Below are 27,587 nucleotides of genomic sequence, written 5' to 3' on the forward strand. Positions count from 1 at the left end.
CGGTTGCACATTTCCAAACACCAAATGTTTCACACCCATCTGTTAATATATTTTAAGAAAATATATCTATTGAATTATGCACTCCATCTGCGTTTGGGTCCACTGCCTTTAGACAGATTTACAGCAAGTTATAGAAACACATTGTGTGCCTACTGCTGCGTGACTAGAGTGCTAGTTCTTTACCAGACATCGGCCATTTTGATTAATGGCAGCCCCCTGAGAACGTTGGTAGCTTTGTGAAAACAATTATTCAAGTAGGTAATTATAGGATTTCTCTACTGCACCCATGGTTGCTAGACACCGCTGCTTGTGTTTTGTTAGACCTTAGTTTGACTGGATACAGTCCAAGCCTTGTGCACAATAATATTTTCCACTATCCCCGATAGTCCCATCCGTCAGAATTATGCGTACATATGCACATGGTCTACAATTTCCAGATGCAGTCAAATCGATTTAGTAAAATAATGTCTTGCATTAGTAATTGGTATAATCAAGGCTGAGACCAGATTTATTAACCACTTTTTCAGAATTTCTCCATATATATTTTCATATTCATGGCGTTCTGTAATGCAATATTCATGCACTAGAGTATCATTTCTAAGTTTAAAGTCTATTGTTCTTTTGAAATCAGAAGAATCCATCCTGACTTACTTGTGCCCCTGCAGCTCAAGGGCGGTCCCTTTTCTGCCTCCTATGTCCCACATGATAATGGAATGATCCGAACTTCCAGAGAATAGAACTCGCTGCACTGGGTCCCAACACAGAGCTGTCACACTACCTAAAAGAAAGCGAGAACAACACAGGTTTGGGAATCCATTAAAGGCTCTGAATGCAGTGTGCATCAGTTAGCTATTTGTAAATCTTTTGATGTATTAGAAACAATTCTTTATCTATCGATCTTATAGTTACAGTCATACATCTATATATATTTACATACACATATATATATATATATATATATATACACACTTACACACACATTTATTTTGTCAGTCAAAAATACTTTATTCGATTAAAAAAACATAACCATAAAAAAAGTAATTATATTTCTAAAAAGGCAAAGAGCTACTACAACGTACATTTTTTAAAAAAAAGGAAACAGCAAAGCTAATTTCTCGGTCCTTCAGAGTCTGTAAAAAACAAAATAAGAGCAGGTCTACATAATCTGAAATAATATGCTTTCAAAATTAGTAAATGATGCATCTTGGAATAGAAAACAAAAAACGTACAGAAGAAAGTAAACTGTGGCAGGGATCGTAGGGAAAATTCATCGCATTGGGCAAACAAAATAAAGGTCCCTCCCGTGCTACCGCAATGGTAAACTCAGCATAGTGCATATGAAACCAGTTCTGACTCTCAGCAGTAGTGATCTTTCCCATTCGTTCGGGATATACAGTAAATAAGCCTCAATACCAAGAGTGGTCTCTAGACGAATATACTCTCTGTAAGCTTTGCTAATTCCTTGGAATATCTTTTGGAGCACCTATCACCCATAAATAAGCACCTCAGCCAAGTTTTTTCATGTTTAGGTATGTTATCGTGGTTAGTAAATAAAGGTGCGTAAAACACTTTTTACCCTAACAAAAAAACAGGAAATACTCCGCCATGGATTGCAATTTAAACAGTCCATAACCACCAGCTGGTTAAATGATGCCTGAGAATTGCACCATAACATCAAGGGTGCCAATTTGATGCAATCCGCCACATAGTTGAGACACAGTTCCAAGTGGCATACAAAATTGGGACAACTGGGTGGTTGAGATAAAGGTCAGTGGCAAAAACGATTTTCTTCAGTCTGGATGGAGGTAACATTACTGTATCCCCAGACCTCTGTGCCATACACATATCAAGCTTAGCCTGTGTCTCTTGATCCCATAGGCCATGATGTGGGATTTAGAATAATTGAGATCCATGTCTAGACTTCTCATAAAAATTGCAAAGCTCTGTATCAGATGCGCAACACTCTTTGGAATTCGAGCTAAAAGTACAGCATCATCGGAACAGAGTAACACCAGTACTAGCAGGGAAACTATCTGCGGTACATCCTGACCGCAGTCGGTGAGATGGTTCCTTAAATTGTTTATGAATAGTATAAATAAAATAGGTGCTAGGGAACATCCCTGGTGGATTCCTATGTCTAAAGCAAGAGGTTCTGTACACTCACCATTGGGGCCAAATCTCACTCTAGCTATTATGTAACAATGAAAAGAGGACAGAATCTGTCATACGTTTGGTCGTATTCCCTTCTCAATTAGCATGGCCCAAATGTTTGACCAGTTAACACGGTAAAAGGCACTACAGAGATCAATAAAGGCCAGGTGAAGTGGGTTGTGTCTAGCGACTATGTATTTGCCTATAATTAATTTAAGGTTCAGGCACTGACCCACTGTACCCAGACACTCGCTAAAGCCATACTGAAAGAAAGATAGAATATCACCCTCCCAGAACTTTGGCTGTCGAAGCAATCAGGGAGATCAGACAAACTCCCTTTTTAGGTCTCGCATCTGGTGATGCAGCGCCATGAAACGCAGCAGCTCCCACCATCCAGATATGAGATGGAAACCCACATCCCACAACCCACACCTGCAGTGTGAGAGACAGCAGTGAGTGTGAGAGATAGCATTGTGTGTAAGAAACAGCAGTGTGTGTGAGAGAGACAGCAGTGTGAGAGACAGCATATGTGTGTTCTAGGGAGAGACAGCAGTGAGAGAGACAGCAGTGTGAGAGACGTTTTATTTATGTTTTGGTTTTTGAAACATAAATAAAACGCATTATTTACAATGTCAATAGCTCAAACTTGTGTATACGCGACATGCAATAGGTCTCGCATTTGCGAGAGATTAAGCTATTGCCATTGTAAATGACAATGCCATTTATTTATCTGTTTTCAAAATCAACACATAAATAAAAATGTTGTCATTTACAATGCCAATAGCTCCAACTTTTGCAAAGGCGGGACCATTGCATTGTAAATGCTTGTTAGTAAAGTAATAGGGGCGCATCACCAAATAAGTAACTGATTGTTTAATGTAGCAAACTTTGACCTTGACCCATGGCGTAGAATTACTTAGTTCCCTCGCAAATTCCTGGTATTATAGTTAGATTAAAACATTCTAAGAATATACTCCGATTTAACTACAGGCAAGGGTAACGTCTCACTTTAACTCTGCTAGAATGAATGGGCTAAAGGTTTACAGATTACCCCGACTGATTTGCCAGGAGTTTGAGCAAACAGATTATGTTTTGTAAATTAAATATTGGGAATTGTATTAAAGGTGGGGCTCCAAACATAGGGATACAAAGCCAGTATCCCTGCAACGTCCTGGCCTACGAGTGCATTACAATTATCATGGGCTACATCAAACTTGGAAATCGACCTGGGCTTGCATACTGATAAAAACATAGGGATCTGATGTGAAATTTTTGGCGTGTGGATTGTTCAATAGTGATTACCTAGTTAAGTACCTGCGATGCTGCTGTGCAGTGCACTAATCTGTTGAAGAAAAACAAATACGTTCTGAGCACTGTTACAAGTAACCAGCTACCAGACTTAGGGGCTCATTAGGATCGCGGACGGACTGGAGTCCGTCCGCGACCCCAGAGTAGGAGGGAACGTCCGCATGGGCAGCGGCGTTCCCTCCGTGAAGATTAGGATGTGACCGCCAGGGTGGCGGTCACATCCCCTATCTTTAACATTGCGGCGGGTGCAGCTTCAAGCTGCACCCGCCGCAATGTTAAAAATGCATACATTGCATTTGTATGCAGAAAGCGGCAGGCACCGCGCGGTGCCTGCCGATTTCTGCATACAAATGCAGTGGAGTACCATGGGTACCCCCCATGTGCACCCCCCACACCCCCTTCACCCAGGGGGCCCGCAACGGGCCCCCGAAGTCAAATTCCGTATGCTTTTCCACAACGGAAAAGCCGCTGTGGAAAAGCATCTCTTATACACTATCCTAATTTGGCTGGCGGTGTCTGATAGACACCGCCAGCCATGTTACAGCTTTTCCGCCGCGGTTGTAAGTCAACCGCGGCGGAAAAGTGGCAGACTGAAACCAGGACCCACCAGCCATCCTAATGTGGCGGTGGGTCTTTGGTGGGTCCGCTGAGGATTTTCCGCATCCTCCGGGCCGGCGGTTGCTTCCGCCGGCCCGGAGGATGCTGAAAATCCTCCACCCTAATGAGCCCGTTAATGTGGTTACTCTATCCTGTTTGCACTCTTAGACTTACGAAGAGCAGCAATGAAGAAACATGTAGACCAGGTGACTAGTTTCGGCATATAAAGCATTCGAGCCGAGTGCACTGGCCTCTTATATGGATAACGCCAGCGTAAGGAGGTTGAACCCATTTAACTGGTCGTTTAAAAAAATTTGACCACGTCCAGTGGAACCACGGCATCAATGGAGATCATTAAGCAAAACAGCAACTGTAGATAATATTAAACTAGCTAGAGACTTCGCTTCATGATTTTGATTGTCAGTTACGGAAAGGAGGAAATGATATCAAGTACGTAATTATGACTGTTAAACCTTATCTCACCTATTTGTATTCTAGTTTAGATGAGTTTATAAGTTGTTTCCAAAAATAACTTTTCAGAAAATGGGATTCTTAGGTCACCCGATGTCAAATTCTGTGACCAGGAGCGGCTCTAAAGTACAATTTTCCATATATATGTGCCAAAAACGCATGCCATGAACGTGGGTTCGTGAAATATTTATGTAATCTCATACTTTACTAATCAAAACGCCTACAGGAGTTATTGCCCCACCCCAATTTACCACGTGTGCCCCCCCTACATTAAGAATGCCTCCGGAGGGACAGGGGGGATATTTTGTCACGGGTGCCATCTTATGCCAAGAATTACTTAGAAAGTACCAATGTCAGAATCTGGCTACTGATCCTGCCCACCCCATATGCAAAAAAATAAATACCTTCAGTATTACAGATAGAGCCTTTTTCCAGGGTGGTCCGACTTTATGACAATTCCCTTCAATATGCCATCACAAGCATGCTGCCGTGGGTGACTCCAAAACCAAGGTGTTAAAATAAATACACTGGCAAAGCCAATTGGTCTTGCCTTTGCGAGATCTATTGGCATTGCCCATGTTTATTAGCCACGTTGTACAGCAGCGTAGATGTTATGGTTTTAATTAACTTAATAAAGAATTTAATTTCAAATGACAGCAAGATAGATGTGCAACGCGGCTAAAAGTAAAACTAGAAAGAAAAAAACGTTTTTTCCTAACTTTACCTTTAGCCATGATGCACAGAGATGCTGCTGAACAACATGGCTAAAAAGTATCTATTTGCCTTTGAAACAGGATATTATAGATTGCTCCTGTGGAGATGGAATCTGTGGCAGGAAGATAAATAGTGGACTTTTGCAGTCAGCTGAAGCCATTGAGTTCTCACTATTAGATCACCTGAAGGGGTTACATATCAAAGGATAACTGACACGGTCTCACTGTTTTGATTTTTGTTTCCTGTGCCGTTGCACTAGAACTACCCGAAACAAAATATACCAAGGAGCCCTTGTGTAAAAAGCGAAGTGTGAGACCAACCAATACAGATTTGGATTTTGAGCTCATCACGACTTTAACATTAACACAGGCGCAGCAACGTGCTGTACGGTCAAAGTTAGGAATTGCAGAAGACGCCTCATGAAATCACGCTAGATGCGGAGCTGGCAACTTGTGACCTTATTTGCAGCACAAAAAATAAATTACAAAAAAAAAAAAGTTCCTCGTACAAGTTACTCCAGCCTAGTTTTTCAAATTGTATTCCAATTACATAGCGGTTACTACTCCGTTGCGGCCTTTAGCACCATACCGCCGTTCCGTTAATGTATGTGTTACCGTCCATCTCACTAATACATGTTGTTAGCCTTACCCGGGGGCAGGGGGGTACCTTAACATCCGGTAATTACCATTTTAGAGTTCTAGATTAATGCACGCATGATCTGTACAGTTTAGGCTCTAGAACATATTGCGCGACTCTTGTGATAATAACATGTGGCCTATTTTGAGGAGGGGCCCATCGTCACCCTAACCGGCGCGGAGCAAAATACTATTGTCAGCTCACAGCCTGCGGATCAACCATGCCTGCCTGTAACTGCAGAGACGAAAACGGTCTCTCGCAACAGGCCTATCACCAAACCACATCTCCAGAATATATGCTAGCAGGAAAGCCTCCCTCACAGTAACGGCCTCTTATCTTGGAGCCAACACTCACCGCAGGCGGCACGGGGAATCGGTGCACGGTTACGACCGGAACGCGTGGTCCACATGAGGACGACGTAAGTCCGTCCCCAGTAGACTCCTTCCGCTTCAGGATTCTTTTATTTCTATTTCCACCTTTGGTAATTTCGCAGACAGAGTCTGTGCAACTGCTTACAGCAATCAGCCCATCCCCGCCTCCCGAACCACTGCTTCTAATCCCGGCCCCAAAGATGTGTACGTGGAGCCGACGGGGGGGAATGGAAAGGGAAACTGCATGCTGACTTGCCTCTGAAGCGGGACAGGAGATGTGCACACCGCGTGCGCGTGGCTGTTTGTACGGGGGCGTGAGAACACAGGCACAGAACTAGCACAACACATGGGGACCTGGCTTGCACAGGCTCGGGCTAGCACGTACATGCCTGTCCTGTGGTGTAAATTATCGCCGATATTATTTCACTTTTACTTTACTTTCTCTCTGAGGTCAAGTAAATAAAACAAGCAGTTCAAAGTAATAACAAGCGCTCGCCATGTCTGTAAGCCCTGTCCTTTTCAGACTGGGTGGCGTGTTTTTGACTGAGAACGTCACTAGGTAGAAAGAAAGTAAAAAACACGCCCCCCCCCCCCCCCCCCCCCCAATCCGAAAAAGACGGGGCTTAGATCGAAAAGAGAACGTCACTGAGATCTCTTCTCCAATGGCTGGCCGCCGTTTAGGAGGCCAGCCAATGGAGAAGAGGGTCTGGGCTTAACCTCGCTACTCAGAGTCATTAAATCTCACCAGCGAGATTGTGCATGTGCGCAGCCTGCGCTAGCCGAGACCTAAAAAGGGCATCTTTCACATTGCTATTTTATGCAAGCAAAATGTGAATCCAGTAGTGAAAATAGTGCTATTTCTGAATCAAAAGTGTAATTTTCATTTTTTTCTTTAAATAATTATATTTACATGTTTTAGGCTTTTTTGGTCATAGCACCCATTAGCTTGCCAATTTTCTCTCTTTATAAAGTCACCGATTAATAAAGGTCTTATTTTATTAATTACTATAGCTTTCTAAAGAGCTTTTTTCATTTGATCTTTAGGTGACGGAGGAACAGCACAGCATGAAGCTGATGGGCTCCACGTAAAGCAAGGGAGTTTCAGCTATTGGCATTGTAAGTGACAATGCCTTCTATATCTTTTGGTTTTTGAAACATAACCATTATCATTTACAATGCCAATAGCTTAAACTCTCGTAAATGCGAGACCTATTGCATTGCAAATACTTGTTAAGTCTAAGTACAATAAGGGAAGAAGACCAATAGGGAGGTAAGGATGCATAATTCAAACTACCTTGAAACAACTAGCTGTCATCTAACATTTGTCGGTCTTGCCCTAGTTCACAGTGACACCAGAGAACAGCAATATAGATACAGATCAACATCCTGTAGGTTTACATATAGAATGAAGTTAAAATATTCCTTAGTTATCCTCAGAATGGTCCAATTACATGCCCCAATTTCAGAACGCACTCACTAAGTCCCCAACAATTATCACAAATCTTACCAACAAGGTCCCTCAGAACCAAGTATTCCGGAGTTGACTACACATCGGGAGTTCTTCCCTCTCACCACCCCCTCCCCCCCTCATCCCCCTCCCCCCAGAAAACGATGCCATAATGGCGGTCCGTATTTCAACAGAATGAATACACATTTATATCTGTACTTCGTTTATGGCTGTCCAGTGTTCAGGGCTGTCAGCATAAATAAGGTTCAGTTACTCCTCTGATGGAACATTTATTGGACAAACAGCCTCAGATGTTCCTGGATAGCTGCTGTACTGGATGGAATGTCAACAAAGCCTGATCTCGCTCCCTGACATGGATGTGAACAGTTTATAATGTGTTATTCTGAGTGTTTATTTTGAGAAAAATAAACCCTGTGTTCGTGATTTAAAGGGTGAGAAATAACGTTAGAACTCCTGTCAGACATATGAAATTCTAAAGCTAATTTGCTTTCTCCACAGCATCATCTATTCAAAGGAATACAAAACTATATGAACTAGAAGCACAGTATAAAAACGCACACTAAATGTTTTGCATGCAATGCACATTGCTGTACAATAATGGAAACAAATGTATCAGCTATTGCAACTGAATAATGGTTGTATGTTCTTACAACGAACTCCGTTGTAACGCATGCCTTTACCACGCATGCGTTACAACGGAATGCTATTTTCACGCATATCCTTCACGTAATTTTCCGTGGTGACGTCATACGTAATTAAAAAAAACGGCAGTTTCCTTCCTCTACGACGCCGAATGCCTGCACATCTCGAGTAAAGGTTAGTGTTTTTTTGGGGAGGAAACCCCCCCACCCCCCTTTTTTTAATTGTACCCTTTACCACACATGCCTTTACTGCGTACCTCGTAGTAAAAGTATGCGTGGTAAATGCTTTCGTTGTAACCACGCATGCGTTGTAATGCATGCGTGGTTAAGGATTTTGTTGAAACGGCCGCGTTGTAGTGGCCGTTTCCCCTGAATAATGACATATAGCTCAAGCAAATGAACAAATGCAACATACAGAGGGCCCTTAAAAGATATACAAGGCAAAATATATGACAATATGCGTTTAGGGATGTCACAGAACTGATATACAAAATAGAGGTTGAGCTGTGACTGAGAAGTTGATGGAGCACAGCTGCCCCTTCTGCCAAAATTAAAATCGGTAATTCCTACTTTTAGGCCTAGTTGGATATGGACATGTATTTCTCCAACTCCCCCCAAAAAAGCTTATGGCTTTGTGACGGGTAGCTAAAAGCAGGTTGCCAGGCCACAGGACAATGGAACCAGGAAGGACACCACACAGAGGACACCCCTCACGCTGCAGTGGATTTGCCCGATACATGAAAACACAACCAAACTTCACACATACACACACATTCACAGGGACAGGTAGGACCCAATGTTCAGAGGGTTGAATAGGTTTTCTTTGAGAGGGTAGATAGAATCCCTCTCTCGTTCGTTCAAGTGACAACTGTTTTGTGTCAATAATTAGCAGCCTTCAGCTGTTGCTAATCTCACAGCTTGACAAGGGGTCAGTAGACTGTAGTAATGTTGGATTAGAAGGAGAGTGGGAGAGTTGTGCTTGGGTACACCTTTCCCTTAACTTTTATCCACTAGAGCACTTTGTTCTACTGGTGAGCAAACAAAACACACAGAGTAAGCCCCAGAGGGCAAGAAGTCCATTAGGAAATCATGAAAAGAATTAGTAAAAAAAAGTAAAATAGGGGCATAATTAAGATGGTCAAAAGGTTTCGATGAGCACAACAGTGACACCTTTTGAGTTTTCCATCATTAGTTAAGGAAACTAAATGAAAGATCATACTACATTACTGTAGACCATGTTTTCAGATGCTTGTAGAAGACAGGGGAAGTTAGGCTGTTTGTGAAGAAAGAAGATAAGTCTATTCCAAGATTTAGATAAGAGGGAGTACAACCTTTGTTCCCAAACCTAGCATTACTGATGTCAGAAGCAGGGGTCAAGAGGTGGTGACAGAGTGGAGTGAAATATTGAAAGTAAAATGAAGGAAAACTGGCCCTGCTTTGTGAAGGGCTTGGTGCTAGGTTAGTGACGTTTGAACTGTACTCTTTTGGCATCTGGCAACCAAACTTACATCAGACAGTACATTAATCCAGAGCATTGCTTTAGGCCTGGTTGCATATGTACATCTATTTCTCCAACTTTCTCAGACAAGCTACTGGCTTTGTGAGAGGCAGCTACATGAAGGCTGCCAGGCCTTGTATAAGTCATTAGAATACAAGACCTCTACATGCAAGACAAGCCTGGTTGCCACATTTGAGATCAACTCAATTTTGCCCATTAGAAAGGGTGAGTGCAAACAGTGTCCACAGTCCAGTCTCAAGGAGACTATTGCCCAGGTAACAGTATTTTGGCAAGCAATAGGGAGAAGTTCATAAAGGAGCAAAAAAAGTTTGTTGATTTTACTAAAATTATTTATATTTACTTAGGGGCAATGGGCTCACTTCAGCCATTGTTTAAGTTCCCTGTGAGTGATGGCATTGTGTGCTTTCACAAGGAGCACATTCACACACAAAGGTGTTCCCTCAAGTGACACGGATGGCTATGCCAACAACTGCTTGAGACTAAAAAAATCTATGCTTTTCGCAAATGCTTTTTTATTTTAAGATTGATGAGAACTGTCAGCTTCCCAAACAATAACGTTTAGCAAAAACCATGAAAAAACAATCTTTTTTCAATGCTTGCTCTAAATTGTAATTTGTTCACTCTACCATGTGGCCTTTGAGTAGGTATGATTAAATGCACAAGTTTCATTAGGGACCACACAATCAACAGCAGTCAGGATCCAAGTATAAAGACTATGGCACTGGCATCAACATCAGAGGTACGGTGAACATTGGTTTTAAGAATGGAAGCATTAGGTTGGTTTCAGTGAATTTTAATAAGGCTCTGCTTATTATTGGTTGCTGCTCCATGCAGAACAGGTTGATGAGCTCAAGTGTGAGCGAAAAAGATATGGCTGAGTGTTCCCACCATGGCAACGAATCATCCATATCATCAGAATATTATGTACGTTTGAGAGGATAAGATCAAGGTTTGAGGCTGGTAGGTGAGTAGACAAGTTGATTAAGGCCTAGTATAGAGTAGTTGTCTAAGAAGTTTTCAACTTCAGAGAGGTTGAGGTCCTCTACCCATAAAATTAATTTGCCTAAAAACAAAAAATTGGATGCTTGAAGTACTGAAAAGGCAATTTTTGTTATAGTGCTTTGTGCCAGTGTGACTGCACGTGAACACAAGAAATATGACATAATCATGTTTGCTTATGATAGTTATTCACCAATTGGCAGCGGCGACTCCTCTAAGGCGGAGGAGCTTCGCCTCACCGCTCAGCGAGCAGTTTAAAAAGGAAAACTAAAATTATAATAACCATGTTCTTATCATTTTAGCTATACGTACTTGCATAGCTGCAGGGCGTGCAGGATTGGCCTGGTCAGGGGCCAGGGAGAGGAGTGGTGAGCACACTCTAAAGTGCACTAGACGGTTTGGCAGGCCGTCTTATACCGGCCAAACAGTCATGCACACTGTGCATTTTCTCCTCCAGCTGTAAAGCACAGCCTGGGTGAAGAACATAAACAGCCTCCCAGTCCCTCTCTGAGCACCAAACCATGGCGCTGAGACCAATCACAACGCTGCTATAGGGCAGCATCATGAGTGACTAGGGGAGCCTGGGAACCTGTTTGTTTCCTGGTTTCTACTGTCGACCCAGGAGCCGAAGTGGACACAGGCGGCAGCCGCACGCCCATCATGTAAATGTTTTTTTTTCTTTTTCCATTCACCCCATCACCCTCTTCTCGCCTGCTACCCCTGTTAAGTAGGGGCCACCACTGCCAATTGGTGAATATGATCAATACCGCAGATTGTTGTAAGCTGTTGAAACAGCAAAATAAAGATCAGGGTCTGAAAATTTGAAGCCAGTGTTCTGAAATAAAGGTGATTTCTAAATTGAAATATCTAACTTAACATCTAAAATTAATATGTTGATATGGATTTCTTTCTGTTGAAGCAACCTGGGTTGAGAATGAAGCAGTACACATTTAGTAATGGACTGGGAGATTTATAGCTCTAATGGCTGGGTCAAGGTAGTGGGGGAGCTTGAGAGCTTAAATATACTGGCACATGATTAAAGTCCCACACCCATAACTATTGAAAGAAGACAATGCCGGTGAACACAGATAAGACAAATGAAGTAGTACCTCCAGTGGGCATACGGATGGCCACAGACTAGCTTTCCTAACGCATATGTCTGTTGCGTGGTTATGTCAGCAGTGGTTTAAATTTCCACGGAACTAGCACCATCCATATATGGACAGAGCATTTTCTAAAGCAACAAAAAATGGAACAAAGCTGTCCACAACAAGCAAACCAAAGAGAAGTAGAAAGGAAAATGATATACAAAATAAACCCAATCAACTAAGGAAATTAAAATAAGTAACAAATACAGTGAGAACCAAATTCCATAAAAACAAATAAAAAACAATGAAGCACCTTGCACTTGAAGGTAAAGCCACCTTCATAGTGTGAGTTCTTTCAACCTTTCACATCGTATGGAATTTATGCGGTGGTAAGACTGCGGTTAGGTGGTCTACTCCTAACCCCCACCAATCTAGCAGAACAGGGTGGGTACAATGTCTCTGGAGACTGGAAGTGACAAAGGTACTTCAAATGATGCAGAGCCATCTTAATTCCACAGGAGACGCTAGCAGGGTATTAACAGTCGCAAGACAGGATGAAAATGTCTCTATAGCCCACACAAGTTGTACAGCAACATGTCACCAAGTTGTGAATGAACAGAAGAGATTGATAACTAGAGCTAACATTAAGAGCTACTGAAAATCAACCTGCACACTTAAATCCTAGTGTTTATACTTACAGATTTGTAAAGAAAATCACTTAATATAGAGGTGAGTAAAATTAAAAAAGAACATTTGTGTCCAATGGAAACAATACTGAAAAGGCAATCCAGAAGGCAATGTAGGCAGAAAACGAAACAATACCACAGCTCTGTCCGCTGTGGACAACAGAAAATTACAAGTGAGTGGTGAGGTATGTTGTGGATTCGCTGTGTGCTGTAAAGAGGGGAGGAGTGATGGACCACACCACCAACCTTGGAGCTAACTCTTAAAGAGTTGCCAAATACCACTTGCTGAGTTGGCATTATTCCAGCATGTTGATAATTGACACAATAGTCCTTACAGTGGCTGTATGCTTACCAACTTTCTCGTATAATGATTATCTCACTATATTATCACCCTCACATTGGAACAATAATGATGTCACAAACACTAATAGTGATTTGTACAACACATCACTTTTGACTTCTTTGTACCAAGACACCACCACATTCATAAAGTATAACATACATTTGGTCAGTGTGACGGCCTTCATTATTTAACCCTTTCGCTGCTAAGCCTTCCCCCGCGCTAAGCCTGCTTTTGGCTATTTGGGGTAGTTCGCGCTTAGGCCCCAGCAACTTTTTGTCCACACAAGGTAACCACTGCAAATTTGCATCCTTTTCTTCCCACATCCTGAGGATTTTAAAGGTGCCCAGGGTTTGTGGATTCCCCTAGTGGGGACCCAGAAATTCGGCAAAATACAGAAACATTTTGGGTGTTTTCTGAAAAATTGGGAAAGCATCTGGTTTTTTTCACTGCAAATGGTATCAGAGAAGGTTTTGTGGTGCTGAAATCACTATCTTCACAGCTTTTCGGGGACAGGCAGACTTTTGTCAGAAAACCACATTTTTTTACACAGTTTTGGTATTTTACTGAGACATAGCTTATTTTTACTATTTTATATGCTTTCAAAGTCTTCCAGTGAGTGGTTGAAATTGGTGTGAAAGCAATAATGGATTCCCGAAAACTATACATTTCGGAAAAGTACACAAAATTCTAAATTTAGCAAGGGGCCATTTGTGGAAATCCTACAGAAACTAACAGTTGAAGTAAAAAAAACACTGAAATTGAGTTGAAAAAAACAGCTGTTTGTGCCAACTTTTTCACCTATAACTGCTTCTAACTATGGGACATTTTTTAAAGGAATATACCGCTGCGTTCGGTGGACCCTTCTGGTTGTGGGGATATATAGAACTTGTAGGTTCACCAAGAACCCGAGATACCCATAGCCAATAACTGAGCTGGGCCTTGCAATGAGTTTTCATTGTGCACCGGGTATATAGCAATGCATTTGGTAAAATATAAAGAGTGAAACATAGATACTAGGGACACCTATGTATTTCCTAATTGGGAACAAAATATAGAGTTTAGCAGCAGTAGTTATTTGCATATTTCCAAAATTGTGGATACACATACTAGCATGTGAATTACAGGCCATTTTTCAAAGTGACTTCTTTTTTACACATGGACTTATATTTGGAAGGCAGAAATGTCTAGAAAGTCAATAGGTAATACCACTTGTTCTACAATTCTGTGTTCCCCTAAGTCTCCTGATAAAAATGGTACTTCACTTGGGTGTGGGTAGGCCTAGTGCCTGTGACAGGAAACGGCCCTAAACACAACATGAACGTATATCAAATTTTTCTAATGAAAACTGACCTTTTTTTCGAGATGTGCCTTGCTTTGAATTTGGAACCCTAGCTCAGCCGGCACATGGGGAAACCTAGCAAACCTGTACAAAATTTTAAACTAGACATCCTGGGGAATCCAGGATGGGGTTGACTCTCTTGCAAACCTCAAACTTTGTCCACAAAAAAGCAAATTTTCCTCAAATTTCTGCGATCGAAAGTTCTGGAATCTACATGGAGCCACAAACTTCCACCCACCCAGTATTCCCCTAAGTCTCCCGATAAAAATGGTACCTTCCTTGTGTGGTTAGGCCTAGTGCCAGCGACAGTAAACTGCCCAAAATGCAACAAGGGTACATCACATTTTCCCAGTGGAAACTGACCCTTTTTCACAATGTGTCTAGCTGCGGATTTTGGATCCTAGCTTAGCCGACACCTGGGGAAACCTAGCAAACCTGTACATTTTTCATAACTAGACATCCTGGGTAACCCAGGACAGGGTAACTTGTGGGGATTTACATGGTTCGGATACCCAAAATCCCTTGCAAACCTTAAACTTTGTCAAAAAAACACATTTTCCTCACATTTCTATGATGGAAAGTTCTGGAATCTGAGGGGAGCCACACATTTCCACCCACAGAGCATTTCCCAAGTCTCCCAATAAAAATGGTACCTCATTTGTGTGAGAAGGTCTAGTGCCAGCAACAGGAAACGGCCCAAAACACAACTTGGGCACATCACATTTTTCCAGTGAAAACTGACCCTTTATTTGCAATGTGTCTAGCTGTGGATTTTGGACCTTCGCTAAGCCGGCACCTAGGGAAACCTAGCAAACGCATACATTTTTGAAAATGAAACACCCAGGGGAACCTAGGATGGGGTGACTTGTGTGGTTCTCACCAGGTTCTATTACCCAGAATCCCCTGCAAACCTCAAACTTTTTCCCAAAAACACATTTTCCTCACCTTTCTGCGATGTAAAGTTCTGGAATCTGCAGGGAGCCACAAACTTCCACCCACCCAGCATTCCCTTCCCCCAACCCCCCCCCTCTGCCCCCCAAGTCTCCTGATAAAAATTGTACCTCTCCCTTGTGTGGGTAGGCCTAGTGCCCGCAACGGAAACACCACAATACGTACTGTGGAGACTTCAAAATTATGGATAGCAAAACTACCTGGTTTGCGAGAGAGTCGCCTGCTTTTTTGGTCCCAGCCAATCTAGGGAAACCTACCAAATAAACATTTCTGAAAACTAGACGCATAGGGGAGTCCTGGGAGGTGCGGCTTGTGTGGATCTTCCAGCATTTTCCTTCATAGAATCTCCTGCAAACCTCAAATTTAGCTAAAAAACTCACATTTTCCTCAATTTTCTGTGTGGGAAAGTTGTAGGATCACCAGGCCCCCACAAATGTCCTACCATCCAGCGTTCCCTCCCGGTCTCCCAATAAAAATCGTACCTCACTTGTATGGGTAGGCCTAGTGCCCGCGACCGAAAATGGCCCACAAAGTACTGTGGAGACTTCAAAATTATCGATGGCAAAACGATCCGATTTTGCGAGGGAGTCACCTGTGTTTTTGTTCCCGGGCTCGGAGACCATTTAGGGAAACCTACCAAATAAAGACATTTCTGAAAATTAGACACCCAGGGGAGTCCACGGAGGTGTGGCTTGCATGGATCTCCCAACATTTTCCTACCCAGAATCCGCTGCAAACCTAAAATTTTGCTAACAAAAAATAAATCACATTTTCCTCACATTTCTGTGTGGGAAATTTGTGGGATTACCAGGCTGACACAAATTTCCTTCCACCCAGCATTCCCCTAGGTCTACAGATAAAAATGGTACCTCACTTGTACCCGCAACATGGAAGGGCCCAAAACATATTTTGGAGACATCAGAATTATCTATCACAAAACAACCTCGTTTTGCAAGGGGGTCCCCTGCATTTTGTTCCCGGGATCGGCGGCCATGTAGGGAAAACTGCCAAATCCAGACAGTTCTGAAAACTAGTCACCTAGGCAGTACAGAGAGTGTGGTTTGTGTGGATCCTCCCAGAATCCCATTCAAACCTTAACTTTAGCTAAAAAAGAAAACACATTTTTCTCACATTTCTGGGGGGGGCAGAAATAATGAATTTAGCCAAATGTATTTAGAGGGAACAAAGGCTCTTGCCCAAGGGGCCGCTCCCCTCTCCCTGGTGTCTAGTGGTGGATCCCTACTTGGGGACCACCCTCCTGATTCAGCCCCAAGGCAGTTAAACTAAAACGAGCCGATGGGCTCATCTAAGTGTCACTTTCACATGCGCGCTGATAGTCATTTCAGTGAAAGAAAATGAACAGACTCGGGTGGTTGGGATGCTCATTCCCAGCTCCCAAGACTATTAGGGAGTGGCAAAGGAAATCACTCACTCGAGGGATTTCCTGTGCCATGTCTTCGGATGTGCGGGAGCCATCCCACTCACATGAGCATTTTTGCATCGGTCAGCTCCAGCGTGTCCGACGCATCCAAATATTAGACCTAACAGACCTTTATACCACTTGTAATTGTTTTTGCTCGTCTCAGAATCGAAAACAGTCAACCATAGCCGCTGCCTGGTATGTGCATGGTCTTTCCAACTCGAATGAGAAATCACATCCATTTTATACTCAATACCAACATGGGACTCTTCCTATTACCAAGTGTAGTGAGGATGCGGAAGGCAGCAAAAAAGTAGCAATCAAAGTTTAATATGTTTATAGGAAATTAAGTCAGCACCCACAATAGTATTTGGTACCTGACCGATTTCTTGCATACACAAATCACCCCAGGTTCTTCACTTCAGTCAGACCTGTACACTCCAACAGTTGAGAGTGGGTTGTTACTTTCCATTCCAAACCTAGTGCTCTATTTACCTTGCAGTTCAAAATCTGTGGTAACCACCATAAAACAGTATTTCATCTATTATCTAGAGCATTGATTATATATTGCTCATTTGTTAGGGATGAAGCACTGTGGAGTGACTGACCATGCTACATTGAACGCTCCTTTTCGTGGCCATCTATTCACTGTGCAACTACATTTGAGGTGGGTCCATTTTGAATTCAGATATGTCCAAGCCTTCTCATACGGGAGAGCCTGTCAGGAGTCCCAAGACGATATCAGTACCGCTGAGCCACAAGTGAAACTTCTCACCATCCCACGTAGTCTTCTGAAAAAACTCCCTGGCAAAAGGGCTACTTTGAAAGGCATTACAAATTAAGCAGAATTAGAATATGTAACAAACAAATTATTACATTTGAACCTCAATGGAAGTCTGAAGAAACTCAAAATATCTATTCCAGAGGTTTTAAGCATAGGCGCACACTGTAGATCCAAGAATGCCTTCCGATTCATCAGTACATTGATTTCGAAGCATTTGAAAGATTCACACTCAGAGAGTAGAACTAGGAGCAATCTAAACTAGCAGATGTTCTACCTGTCCACTTTGTGCCCTGAGCTGTCTCCAGAGTGAAAGTAGGCGTCTTAAGCTACCACCCACTAACCTTTACAGTGCAAAGAAAGCAGAATTGCAAGCCCTGCAGACTGTCTGCACTTTATACTGAACATTTAGAAAGGCCTGTCCTCCCACGTTAAATATGCAAAAGCACAGAAAGTACATTTGTTCCAATCACTTCAAAAAGGACATTCCTGCAATAGCTGGTCATCCAAAACGTAAAATATAACAAAACAATGTGCGTGCCATTGGTAAACCAGTGGGCACATTAACTTGTGGCCAACAAGGTCGTGATAGAAAGTTCTCTCAACAATTCTCTGAGGCAGAACGGCGGGGGAATAAAACACATACCTGTGTGTCCCTTAAATGTTGTGACAAGGCTGCAGTTTTCTTGCTCTAGTTTCAGAATTGTGACCTGTCCAGAATGGTCACCTACAAACACATGCCGGGTCTCAATGTCGAATCTGACACAATCAAATGAAGGAATAAGACGCATAAGAAATAAAACGCATAGGAATAAGACGCATATGGAATAAGAGAAAAAAAAAATCAAAGAACCAAAACGTTACATAGATCACCCACTTCAAAAAATAAAAATAACATTTTTGCTATTTTCAAACTTACAAGTCAGAATACAAACAGAAGCTATAACAACAGTAATAAAGACATGTAGACGTTAAGAGTGTCTCAAGTTTACTGTCCACTATACAGTGAAACTTGAGTGTTGCCAATATCGTACAGCTGTGCTCCTACAAAACAAAAACGTGCAAATTAACCCTTCCCAATACCATCCCACCTCCAGTGCTTGGTCACAGAGATCACTTATTTAAATGCTCCTATATTGACAACATACAAAAATGAGTAACCCAATCCATCCTTGAGGGCTCGGGCTAAAATAAGACGATAGAGTAAATGTGCCTTCAAGGGATTTGTTTAACAATCTGTTTGGGTTATTTATAAAATTAAATTGGAGACCTAGTTAAATAGTGGCCTCTTCTCATTAGTAGATTGCAATAATTGGTATCATAACTTAATTACTTCATACATTGTTTATATACTTTTTAGTACCCTTTTTGAAAATACATAAAGTGAATATTTTTTCTATATACACCAGTTTCTGTGCTAATTCTTAATCTTTATGCTGTCCTACATGACAATTAATGTTGATCATTGTGACTATTTGCTCAATGTATGAAGTAATTAAGTTATGATACCAATTATTGCAATCTACTAATGAGAAGAGGCCACTATTTACCTAGGTCTGCAATTCAATTTTAGAAATAATCCAAACAGATTGTTAAACAAATCCCATGAAGGCACATTTACTCTATCGTCCCACTATATTGACAAGACATTTCAGTGCACTTTTTCGGGAGTCATCTTATAGATTTCTCATTTAAGAAAATATGAAAGTCACTATTGGAGGTACAATATACCCTTTACTTTTTTGTGACATATACACACACTACTGTTTTTGGGCGCACAAGGGTTACAGAATTGCTGCTCTATTTCCACAACAGAAGGAAGATTCTCTAAATGGTAAAAGCATTCACCTTGTATATAATCTCAATGTAGTTTGGAAGCAATCACCTACATCATACACTGCTAATCCTTTTTTAGGTCTCCTGGCGTTTAACAGCGCGTCAGCACTGTGTCCGCCAGGAGATCTTTTGTCGCTGATTCTGCTTCCCAGGAGACAGCACCTGGCCGCGCGCATTTCGCAAAAGGCGATGGGCGCAGGCCACGCGCGCGCGAACGCGCTCGCCGTGGCTGTCTCCTGGGAAGCACAAACATACACAGGCACACCTCCCCCTGCACGCATGCGCACACACATACACAAGCACACATACACGCACGGAGAGACATCCCCCCCCACCCCTCCGCCGTCGCACACACAGACACACACACACGCACACATACAGGCATCCCCCCCTTCCCCGCTCACCGGCACTCCGGACTTGTGCAGCCTCCGACCGCGGGGCTCTCCGTCGGGCATGGGAGCCCCGCATCACCACTGCTCCTCCAGGCACTCCGTGGGCGCGGGCTTCACAAAACGGAAGTCCCGCCCCCACCATAGGTTTCGTTTTTAGGAGTGCGCGCGCAGTAGCGTCCTCCTCCGTGTCAGCAGCTCGGGGCTTCTCCCGTCTCGTTCCGCCGTCCTCTCTGTCCAGATGAGATTTCCTCTCCCTGGTGACTGTAGTTAGGTTTGCCTTTAACACTGTGTTAGTGCCATTCATGCTAAATGTGCTGTCATTGAAAGTAAGCAGCTCTATGGAATTCAGGGTTCTTTTGGTTCTCTTTGTCTCTTTGTCTTTTGTCTGTGTGATTGGCGAGGCTGAGTGCTGCAGCGTATGTGCTTTTCCATCATCGAACAGCCCTTGTCCACTGCGCTGTTCTACAAGAAGACATTCCCAGCAGGGTTGCAATTCTTACAAGGGAGCCTCGTTCCCGCACCCTCCCGCTTTTCAGACTCAGCTGGGAAGTGTGTGAAACGGAGGCGGAGAAACGTTTTATTTGCACTTTGCAGGTAGCACAGGCCGACTGGCGTACAAGTTACATCGGCGTTGACTGGTGGATTGAGCCCTTCAAGGAGAGGAAGGCTGGGGCAGAATCAGGCACAGCCTTAGTTTGCACCTCCCTAGCAGAGCAGGGCAGCGGGCTCAGCTCGGCTTGGTCGGCAGACTCACCAGGTGTTTGTACCCACTGCATTCTTCAAAGAAGTTACGCCAGCAAGGTAGGCTTTCCGCTCTGCCTTTCAACGCCAGCTTTGAAGCCAGCTCACATCACAATAACAGCCTACTGTGTTGGGCACCGCTGCCATCTGACAGCGATGTCCTTGATAAAATAAAATGCAGCTAAATTACAGAGCCACTCCGTGTCAACGCTTTTAAAACATTCAAACTCCTAAAATGAGTTAATGTTCTCTGTTCACATCACGAAGTAAGCTTTACAATCCAACTCAAGTCGCCAATTATTTGTTTAAACCACAAACCTAGAATAATACACATCACTTTTTGGAGCACAACCTCGTAATTATTTATTGCACGTTATTGCTACAAGTTCCCATCATACATTCCAAGCATTAAGGTCTATATAATATATGGGGTGAACAAATATGTCTAAGCACCTATATTGTTATTCCTTGTTTAGGTCTGGTGCGAGCATTGGAAAATAAGACACCATTGTACACTGGAACAAGAGACGGTGACCGCTAGGACAGGAGTCGCATGCAGTACACTGGGACATTGGAAACAGACAGAATGGAGATGAGACACTGACATGTTCAATTAGGGAGACACTTATGTGCATTAGGATGGCAAGGCATTGACTCAAGTGGCCGACATTCACTTACACTTGGGCACGGAAGACTGACTACACTCTAGGAGAGGAGACAGCACACTATAGGGAGACAGCACACTATAGGTAGACAGCACACTATAGGGAGACAGCACACTACAGGGAGACAGCACACTACAGGGAGACAGCACACTACAGGGAGACAGCACACTACAGGGAGACAGCACACTACAGGGAGACAGCACACTACAGGGAGACAGCACACTCAAGGAGACAGCACACTACAGGGAGACAGCACACTACAGGGCGACAGCACACTACAGGGCGACAGCACACTACAGGGCGACAGCACACTACAGGGCGACAGCACACTACAGGGCGACAGCACACTACAGGGAGACAGCACACTACAGGGAGACAGCACACTACAGGGAGACAGCACACTACAGGGAGACAGCACACTACAGGGAGACAGCACACTACAGGGAGACAGCACACTACAGGGAGACAGCACACTACAGGGAGACAGCACACTACAGGGAGACAGCACACTACAGAGAGACAGCAAACTACAGAGAGACAGCACACTACAGGGAGTGCAGAGTAGTGAGTAGTGAGTGCAGAGTAGTGAGTAGTGAGTGCAGAGTAGTGAGTAGTGAGTGCAGAGTAGTGAGTAGTGAGTGCAGAGTAGTGAATGCAGAGTAGTGAGTGCAGAGTAGTGAGTGCAGAGTAGTGAGTGCAGAGTAGTGAGTGCAGAGTAGTGAGTGCAGAGTAGTGAGTGCAGAGTAGTGAGTGCAGAGTAGTGAGTGCAGAGTAGTGAGTAGTGAGTAGTGAGTGCAGAGTAGTGAGTAGTGAGTGCAGAGTAGTGAGTGCAGAGTAGTGAGTGCAGAGTAGTGAGTGCAGAGTAGTGAGTAGTGAGTGCAGAGTAGTGAGTGCAGAGTAGTGAGTGCAGAGTAGTGAGTAGTGAGTGCAGAGTAGTGAGTAGTGAGTGCAGAGTAGTGAGTAGTGAGTGCAAAGTAGTGAGTAGTGAGTGCAAAGTAGTGAGTAGTGAGTGCAAAGTAGTGAGTGCAGAGTAGTGAGTAGTGAGTGCAGAGTAGTGAGTGCAAAATAGTGAGTGCAAAGTAGTGAGTAGTGAGTGCAAAGTAGTGAGTGCAGAGTAGTGAGTGCAAAGTAGTGAGTGCAGAGTAGTGAGTAGTGAGTGCAAAGTAGTGAGTAGTGAGTGCAGAGTAGTGAGTAGTGAGTGCAGAGTAGTGAGTAGTGAGTGCAGAGTAGTGAGTAGTGAGTGCAGAGTAGTGAGTAGTGAGTGCATAGTAGTGAGTAGTGAGTGCAGAGTAGTGAGTGCAAAGTAGTGAGTGCAAAGTAGTGAGTGCAAAGTAGTGAGTGCAGAGTAGTGAGTGCAGAGTAGTGAGTAGTGAGTGCAGAGTAGTGAGTGCAAAGTAGTGAGTAGTGAGTGCAAAGTAGTGAGTGCAGAGTAGTGAGTAGTGAGTGCAAAGTAGTGAGTGCAGAGTAGTGAGTAGTGAGTGCAGAGTAGTGAGCAGTGAGTGCAGAGTAGTGAGCAGTGAGTGCAGAGTAGTGAGCAGTGAGTGCAGAGTAGTGAGCAGTGAGTGCAAAGTAGGGAGTAGTGAGTGCAAAGTAGGGAGTAGTGAGTGCAAAGTAGGGAGTAGTGAGTGCAAAGTAGTGAGTAGTGAGTGCAGAGTAGTGAGTGCAGAGTAGTGAGTAGTGAGTGCAGAGTAGTGAGTAGTGAGTGCAGAGTATTGAGTGCAGAGTAGTGAGTGCATGTTAGACGGACCGGGAGGGTCGGCCGAGGATAAGGGGAGAGGTCTCCGGGGAGATCCGTCTCCAGCAATCGTACAGACAAATAACTTCCCCCCCCCACTGACGTACACCACACAAGGATAAGGTTCAACGTTACTTTATAGGCAATTCTTTAAGTACGGTGAGGTGGTACAAGGAGGTCTGGACTCCGGGGTCCCCTCTATTCTAGTCTCTTGGTTGGGTAAGGGGGTAGCGGGACAGTCTCGTTACCACTCTGGGGGATATGGTGGTAGATGAATTAGCTCACAATCCTCGAGCTCGGCGTTCTAGATGATCGGGCCGCGGCGGAGCCAGCAGGTCCCAGGATGGTTGAAGGTAGCGACGGTCCGCGGCGGAGCCAGCAGGTCCCGGTGAAGATGGGTGCAGAGAGCCGCGGCAGCGCCAGCAGGCAGGTCGGTAGTTCGCAAGGCAGGGCTACGGCAGCGCCAGTAGTCCGTCAAGGATGAGTTCTTCACTGCGTCTCTCGACTCCAGGATACAACTGCCTTCCTGCTCTGGAGCTGCGCCAGTTATAGGTCTGGCGCCCTTTGATGTCCGGACCCTCGCATCGGGAGGTCGGGAGGTCCGGGATGAGGGAGTCCAGACACCCAGCAGGGGGGTGGAGCCAGCGCCTGGGGGAGCTGGGGGCGATCGGCACCTGGCGGGGGAGAGCCATCGACACCTCTTTCTCCCATCGACCTGCCAAGTAGTCCGCTCACCTCCTGGGTGGATGGTGGTGCCGGGATGTCGGGGCCTGGCCAGGCCCAGGGTTAGGGTTGATCGGAGGCCACGCGGCCTCGTGGTGCCGTGTCCAAGATGGCGCCCAGGCCGGGCGAGAGGGCCGGTAGGGAATCGGGCCCACGATGTGGAGATGTTCAGGGGCAGGGGCCCTATAGGAGACGGAAAACGGGTTGTTGTTGCGTGTAACACCTGAGGAGCGGGGCTCGGGCCTGGTCGTGCGGGGAGGGAGCCAGCCTTACACGTGGCCTGTCCAACAGTGCAGAGTAGTGAGTAGTGAGTGCAGAGTAGTGAGTGCAGAGTAGTGAGCTGCCTCAAGTGAAGTACTCTGGTACCCAAGGATGACTAGCAAACAATATTATTCACAACGTTGCTTACTATTCAGCAACATTTGACAGTTTGCAAATCATCTTTATACAACAATTCAGAGTTTGATAACAAATTAATGTAACACATTGTAATATACAATGCCAATAGCTCAAACTTTAATGCTGGGAGACCTATTGCATTGTAAATGCTTGTTTCTATTCTATATACTGCCATTACTATATTGTAGATACAGTTTGGACAATCAATACACCCATAAGTTGTGAAACTATTGTTTCAAGTCATAGTGGTATAGCTTCTGCAAAAGCCGTTCTAAATGCATTAATTGTCACAGCTGAGACTAAGGTAAGGGATGCTCAAGTTATGCTAGGTCATTTTCTCTTTTTGCAAAGGTAGAAATCAGACTCTTTGACGACTGCGTATATTGCAATAATGCCTGTAGGCATTTGATTATTAATGTTAATACAGTTTTTCTACTGAGTACCTGCGCTTACCGCTGCTCAATTTCACAATGCTCCCATCTTCGTTCCACGGCCTCTACCATACCAGATGTGTGAAAGTCCTCCCAAATCCTTCCCTTCACCCTCCTCTTCTCACCATGGTATCTGATGTTCTTTCCACCCCACAAGTGCCTAGTCATTAGTCCACAACCTCACATGTTTTTGATGCCACCTTGCCATCCCTACTGTAATCCTGTGCCTCCATCGTTCAACCCTCATATCCAATGTCGCCCTCGAGGACCTGTTTACAGGCCCGGGAGGGCCTGGCCTGGCAATCCGGGCTGGACAGTTCCCACGGGGAACAGGGTCAAGGCTGATTTGCATATGACTGAGTCCGTACTGAAACGGCGTGGGGAGCAAAAAAACGATGGATTTAGGCTCAGATCTCTGTACTGTGGTGAATGTATGACATTGATTTGCATTCTGTCCATCAATTGTTCTTTTTGCATTTGTCACCCCGAGTAGGACGGGTATGCTCAGACGTGAGTCCCGTGCTCTCCATGCCACTGGGGTCAAGCTATCCTGGTTGATGATGGGTGAAACCCGGAAACCGGGCCTTGGATGCTTGTTTCCAGTCCAGGGAGGACCTGGCCTGGCAATTCGGGCTAGACTGTTCCAATTGGGCACAGAGTCAAGACTAATTTGTATATGGCTGTGTTCAAACTGAAATGGTATGGTGAGCAAAAAAACAATGGATTTAGGCCCATATCTCTGTACTGGGGTGAATGCATGACATTGTTCTGCATTCTGTCCATCAGTAGTTTTTTTTGCATTTGTGATCCGCTAGGCATCGAACGCTGAGATTGTTCAGAGACAAAACTAGGTAACTTTGGTGACTAGGCCTGAATGACTGCACATCTATTACAAGTAATAGGTATCCAGTATAAAGTACACAGCATATGAATAGATAAAATCTCACACGACATCAGGACAATGCCGGGAATCAAGCTACTAGTGGACTTATCAAGGTCCCAACTGGACATCATGTTTCCTGATACTAAGGGGAACAAACCGGAGCAGAGGATTGTTGTCTACACGGTGTATGACAGTGACATCGTGGAAAAGTTTTTACATGCATTGTGACAGTATTACGGAGTCTGTAAAACAAACCTACTTCTCACAGTAATTTTTAATTGTCCTTGAGTCTTGAAAAAGTCTGGGTGGACAAAACATGTGTCGGCTGCAGTGTTTTGGAGTTCTATACCTGTGACTGTCATTTTGAAGTAAAATAAGTACATAAAACTTCAGTGGATTGGATTGATTTTTTATGAAAAGAATCGATTTACTCAAGACGAGTTGGACTTTTAAATTACACGGACCAGTGTGTGCTGGTTTGCTTGCTTTCTTGTTCAGCTGAGATTGTCCACCCTGTCGTTTAGAGAACCTGCCAGGTGCTGAACCACCAGGGTTACGCCCTGCTGTTCCAGCCATGTCCAGTGACGCAGGGACTCTCGAAAAAGGGTTCACGACCCCACCCCGCCCTTCTTGTTACAGTACCACATGGCAAAGGTGTGCACTAACTTCCACTTGACAGAGTGAAGAAATGCTTTCAATGCCAGTTGAATTGCTCGGATCTCCAACAAATGTATGCGGAGAAGGAGACGAATGTGCTGTGATCTCCACCTCTCCCAGATGGGGCCGCCCCATCCTAGAAGTGACGCATCTGTCACAACTTTGAAATCTGGTTGGGGTAGGGAGAGGGGTCTGCCACTGACCCAAACGTGGTTTGTTAACCACCACTGCAGACCTCTCGCAGTTCCTTCCGAGATCTGGACCATGTCGGTGAGATTTCCTTGATGTTGTGCCCATTGGAACTTCATGTCCCACTGCAGAGCCTGCATACACTACCTGGCATGCTTTACCAACAGGATGCAAAGGCCATGAGGCCCAACCAACAGCTTCAGAGTCACTCTCACAGAAATCCAGGATAGAGGCTGCTTTGGAGGATCGGCCCAAAACTGCACTGTGTTCAGAACAGCTCCAATGAAAGGGAGCATCTGAGAAGGAGTCATGTGTGACATTGGCGCATTTATAGAGAACCCTAGTGAATGCAGGAGGTGTGTCGTAGTCTGAAGGTGGGAGATGAATGCCTGGGGCGAGGATGCCTTCAACAGCCAGTCATCAAGGTAGGGGAAGACTGACACCCCGAACCTGCCCAGATGAGCTGAGACCATCGCCATCACCTTGGTGAACACCCGAGGGGAACTGGTAAGGCCGAAGGGGAGCATGGTAAACAGAGTGCTTGCGGCCAACCTTGTACCGCATATAACGCCTATGGCCCAGCAGGGTGGAGATCTGAAAATACGCGGCCTGTAGGTCAAATGATACAATCTAGCCTTCTTGGTCGAGGGCAGACAGTACCTGAGCCAGAGTGAGCATCTTGAACTTTTCCTTCTTGAGGAAGAAATTGACCGTTCGAAGATCCAAAATGGACCGCAACCCTTTGTTCTTCTTCAGAATCAGAAAGTAGCAGGAATAAGAGCCAATGTCTACTTCTGAAACTGGAACCCTTTCTATAGCTCCCTTGGCCAAGAGAGCTGCGACTTTATCTTGGAGCAACCTTAAAGGACCCTCCATCAGCCGTTCCTGATTTGACAGAATGAGAGGAGGAAAAGAAAGGATATGGAAAGAATAGCCCTCCTGGACAATCTGCAAGACCCACTTGTCCGATGTTATGGATCTCCAGTGGGGGAGATGATGACGAATTCTTCCACCAACTGGAGTAGTGTGGTCCTCCAGAGTCAGCCTAGGAGTGCTTGGAGGCTGCAACTGTTTGGGGCAGTGTGGCCGATGACTGCTGGCCTCCATTCCTGGATCGGAATGCACTGCGCCCACATCCTTGCTCGGCTTGGGCAGTCTGTGCAGGACGGTGGCTGGGGTAGGGCTGACATGGCTGGAAACCCCTTCCGTTGCCACTAAAGGGACAAAAGGAAGACTGGCCACGAGGAGTGGAGGAGAGGCCCAAGGATCCGGCCGTAGCTCGAGAGTCCTTGAACCTGACCAGGGACAAACCTGTCTTTTCCCCAAAAAGACGGGTTCCATCAAAGGACATGTTCATCAGATTAACTTGGACATCGCCCAAGAAGCCAGGCATGGCGCCGCAAGGCCACCGTAGTTTAAATGGATCTGCCCAGCGAATCCGTCGTATCTAGGC

General features: G+C 44.5%; 1 protein-coding gene across 1 annotated transcript in view; it reads right to left on the bottom strand.

The window, feature by feature from the left end:
* Positions 1 to 27,587, bottom strand: part of WDFY2 (WD repeat and FYVE domain containing 2) — a 421,169-nt gene that overhangs the window by 121,638 nt on the left and 271,944 nt on the right. The window contains exons 6-7 of the mRNA XM_078657271.1: positions 18,130 to 18,242; positions 652 to 778 (exon numbers count right to left, since the gene is read on the bottom strand). Of these exons, the coding sequence (XP_078513397.1) occupies positions 652 to 778; positions 18,130 to 18,242 (240 nt within the window). The remainder of the gene's footprint in view (positions 1 to 651; positions 779 to 18,129; positions 18,243 to 27,587) is intronic.

This window comes from Lissotriton helveticus, chromosome 8 (genome assembly GCF_964261635.1).
Source record: "Lissotriton helveticus chromosome 8, aLisHel1.1, whole genome shotgun sequence".
NCBI lineage: Eukaryota > Metazoa > Chordata > Amphibia > Caudata > Salamandridae > Lissotriton > Lissotriton helveticus.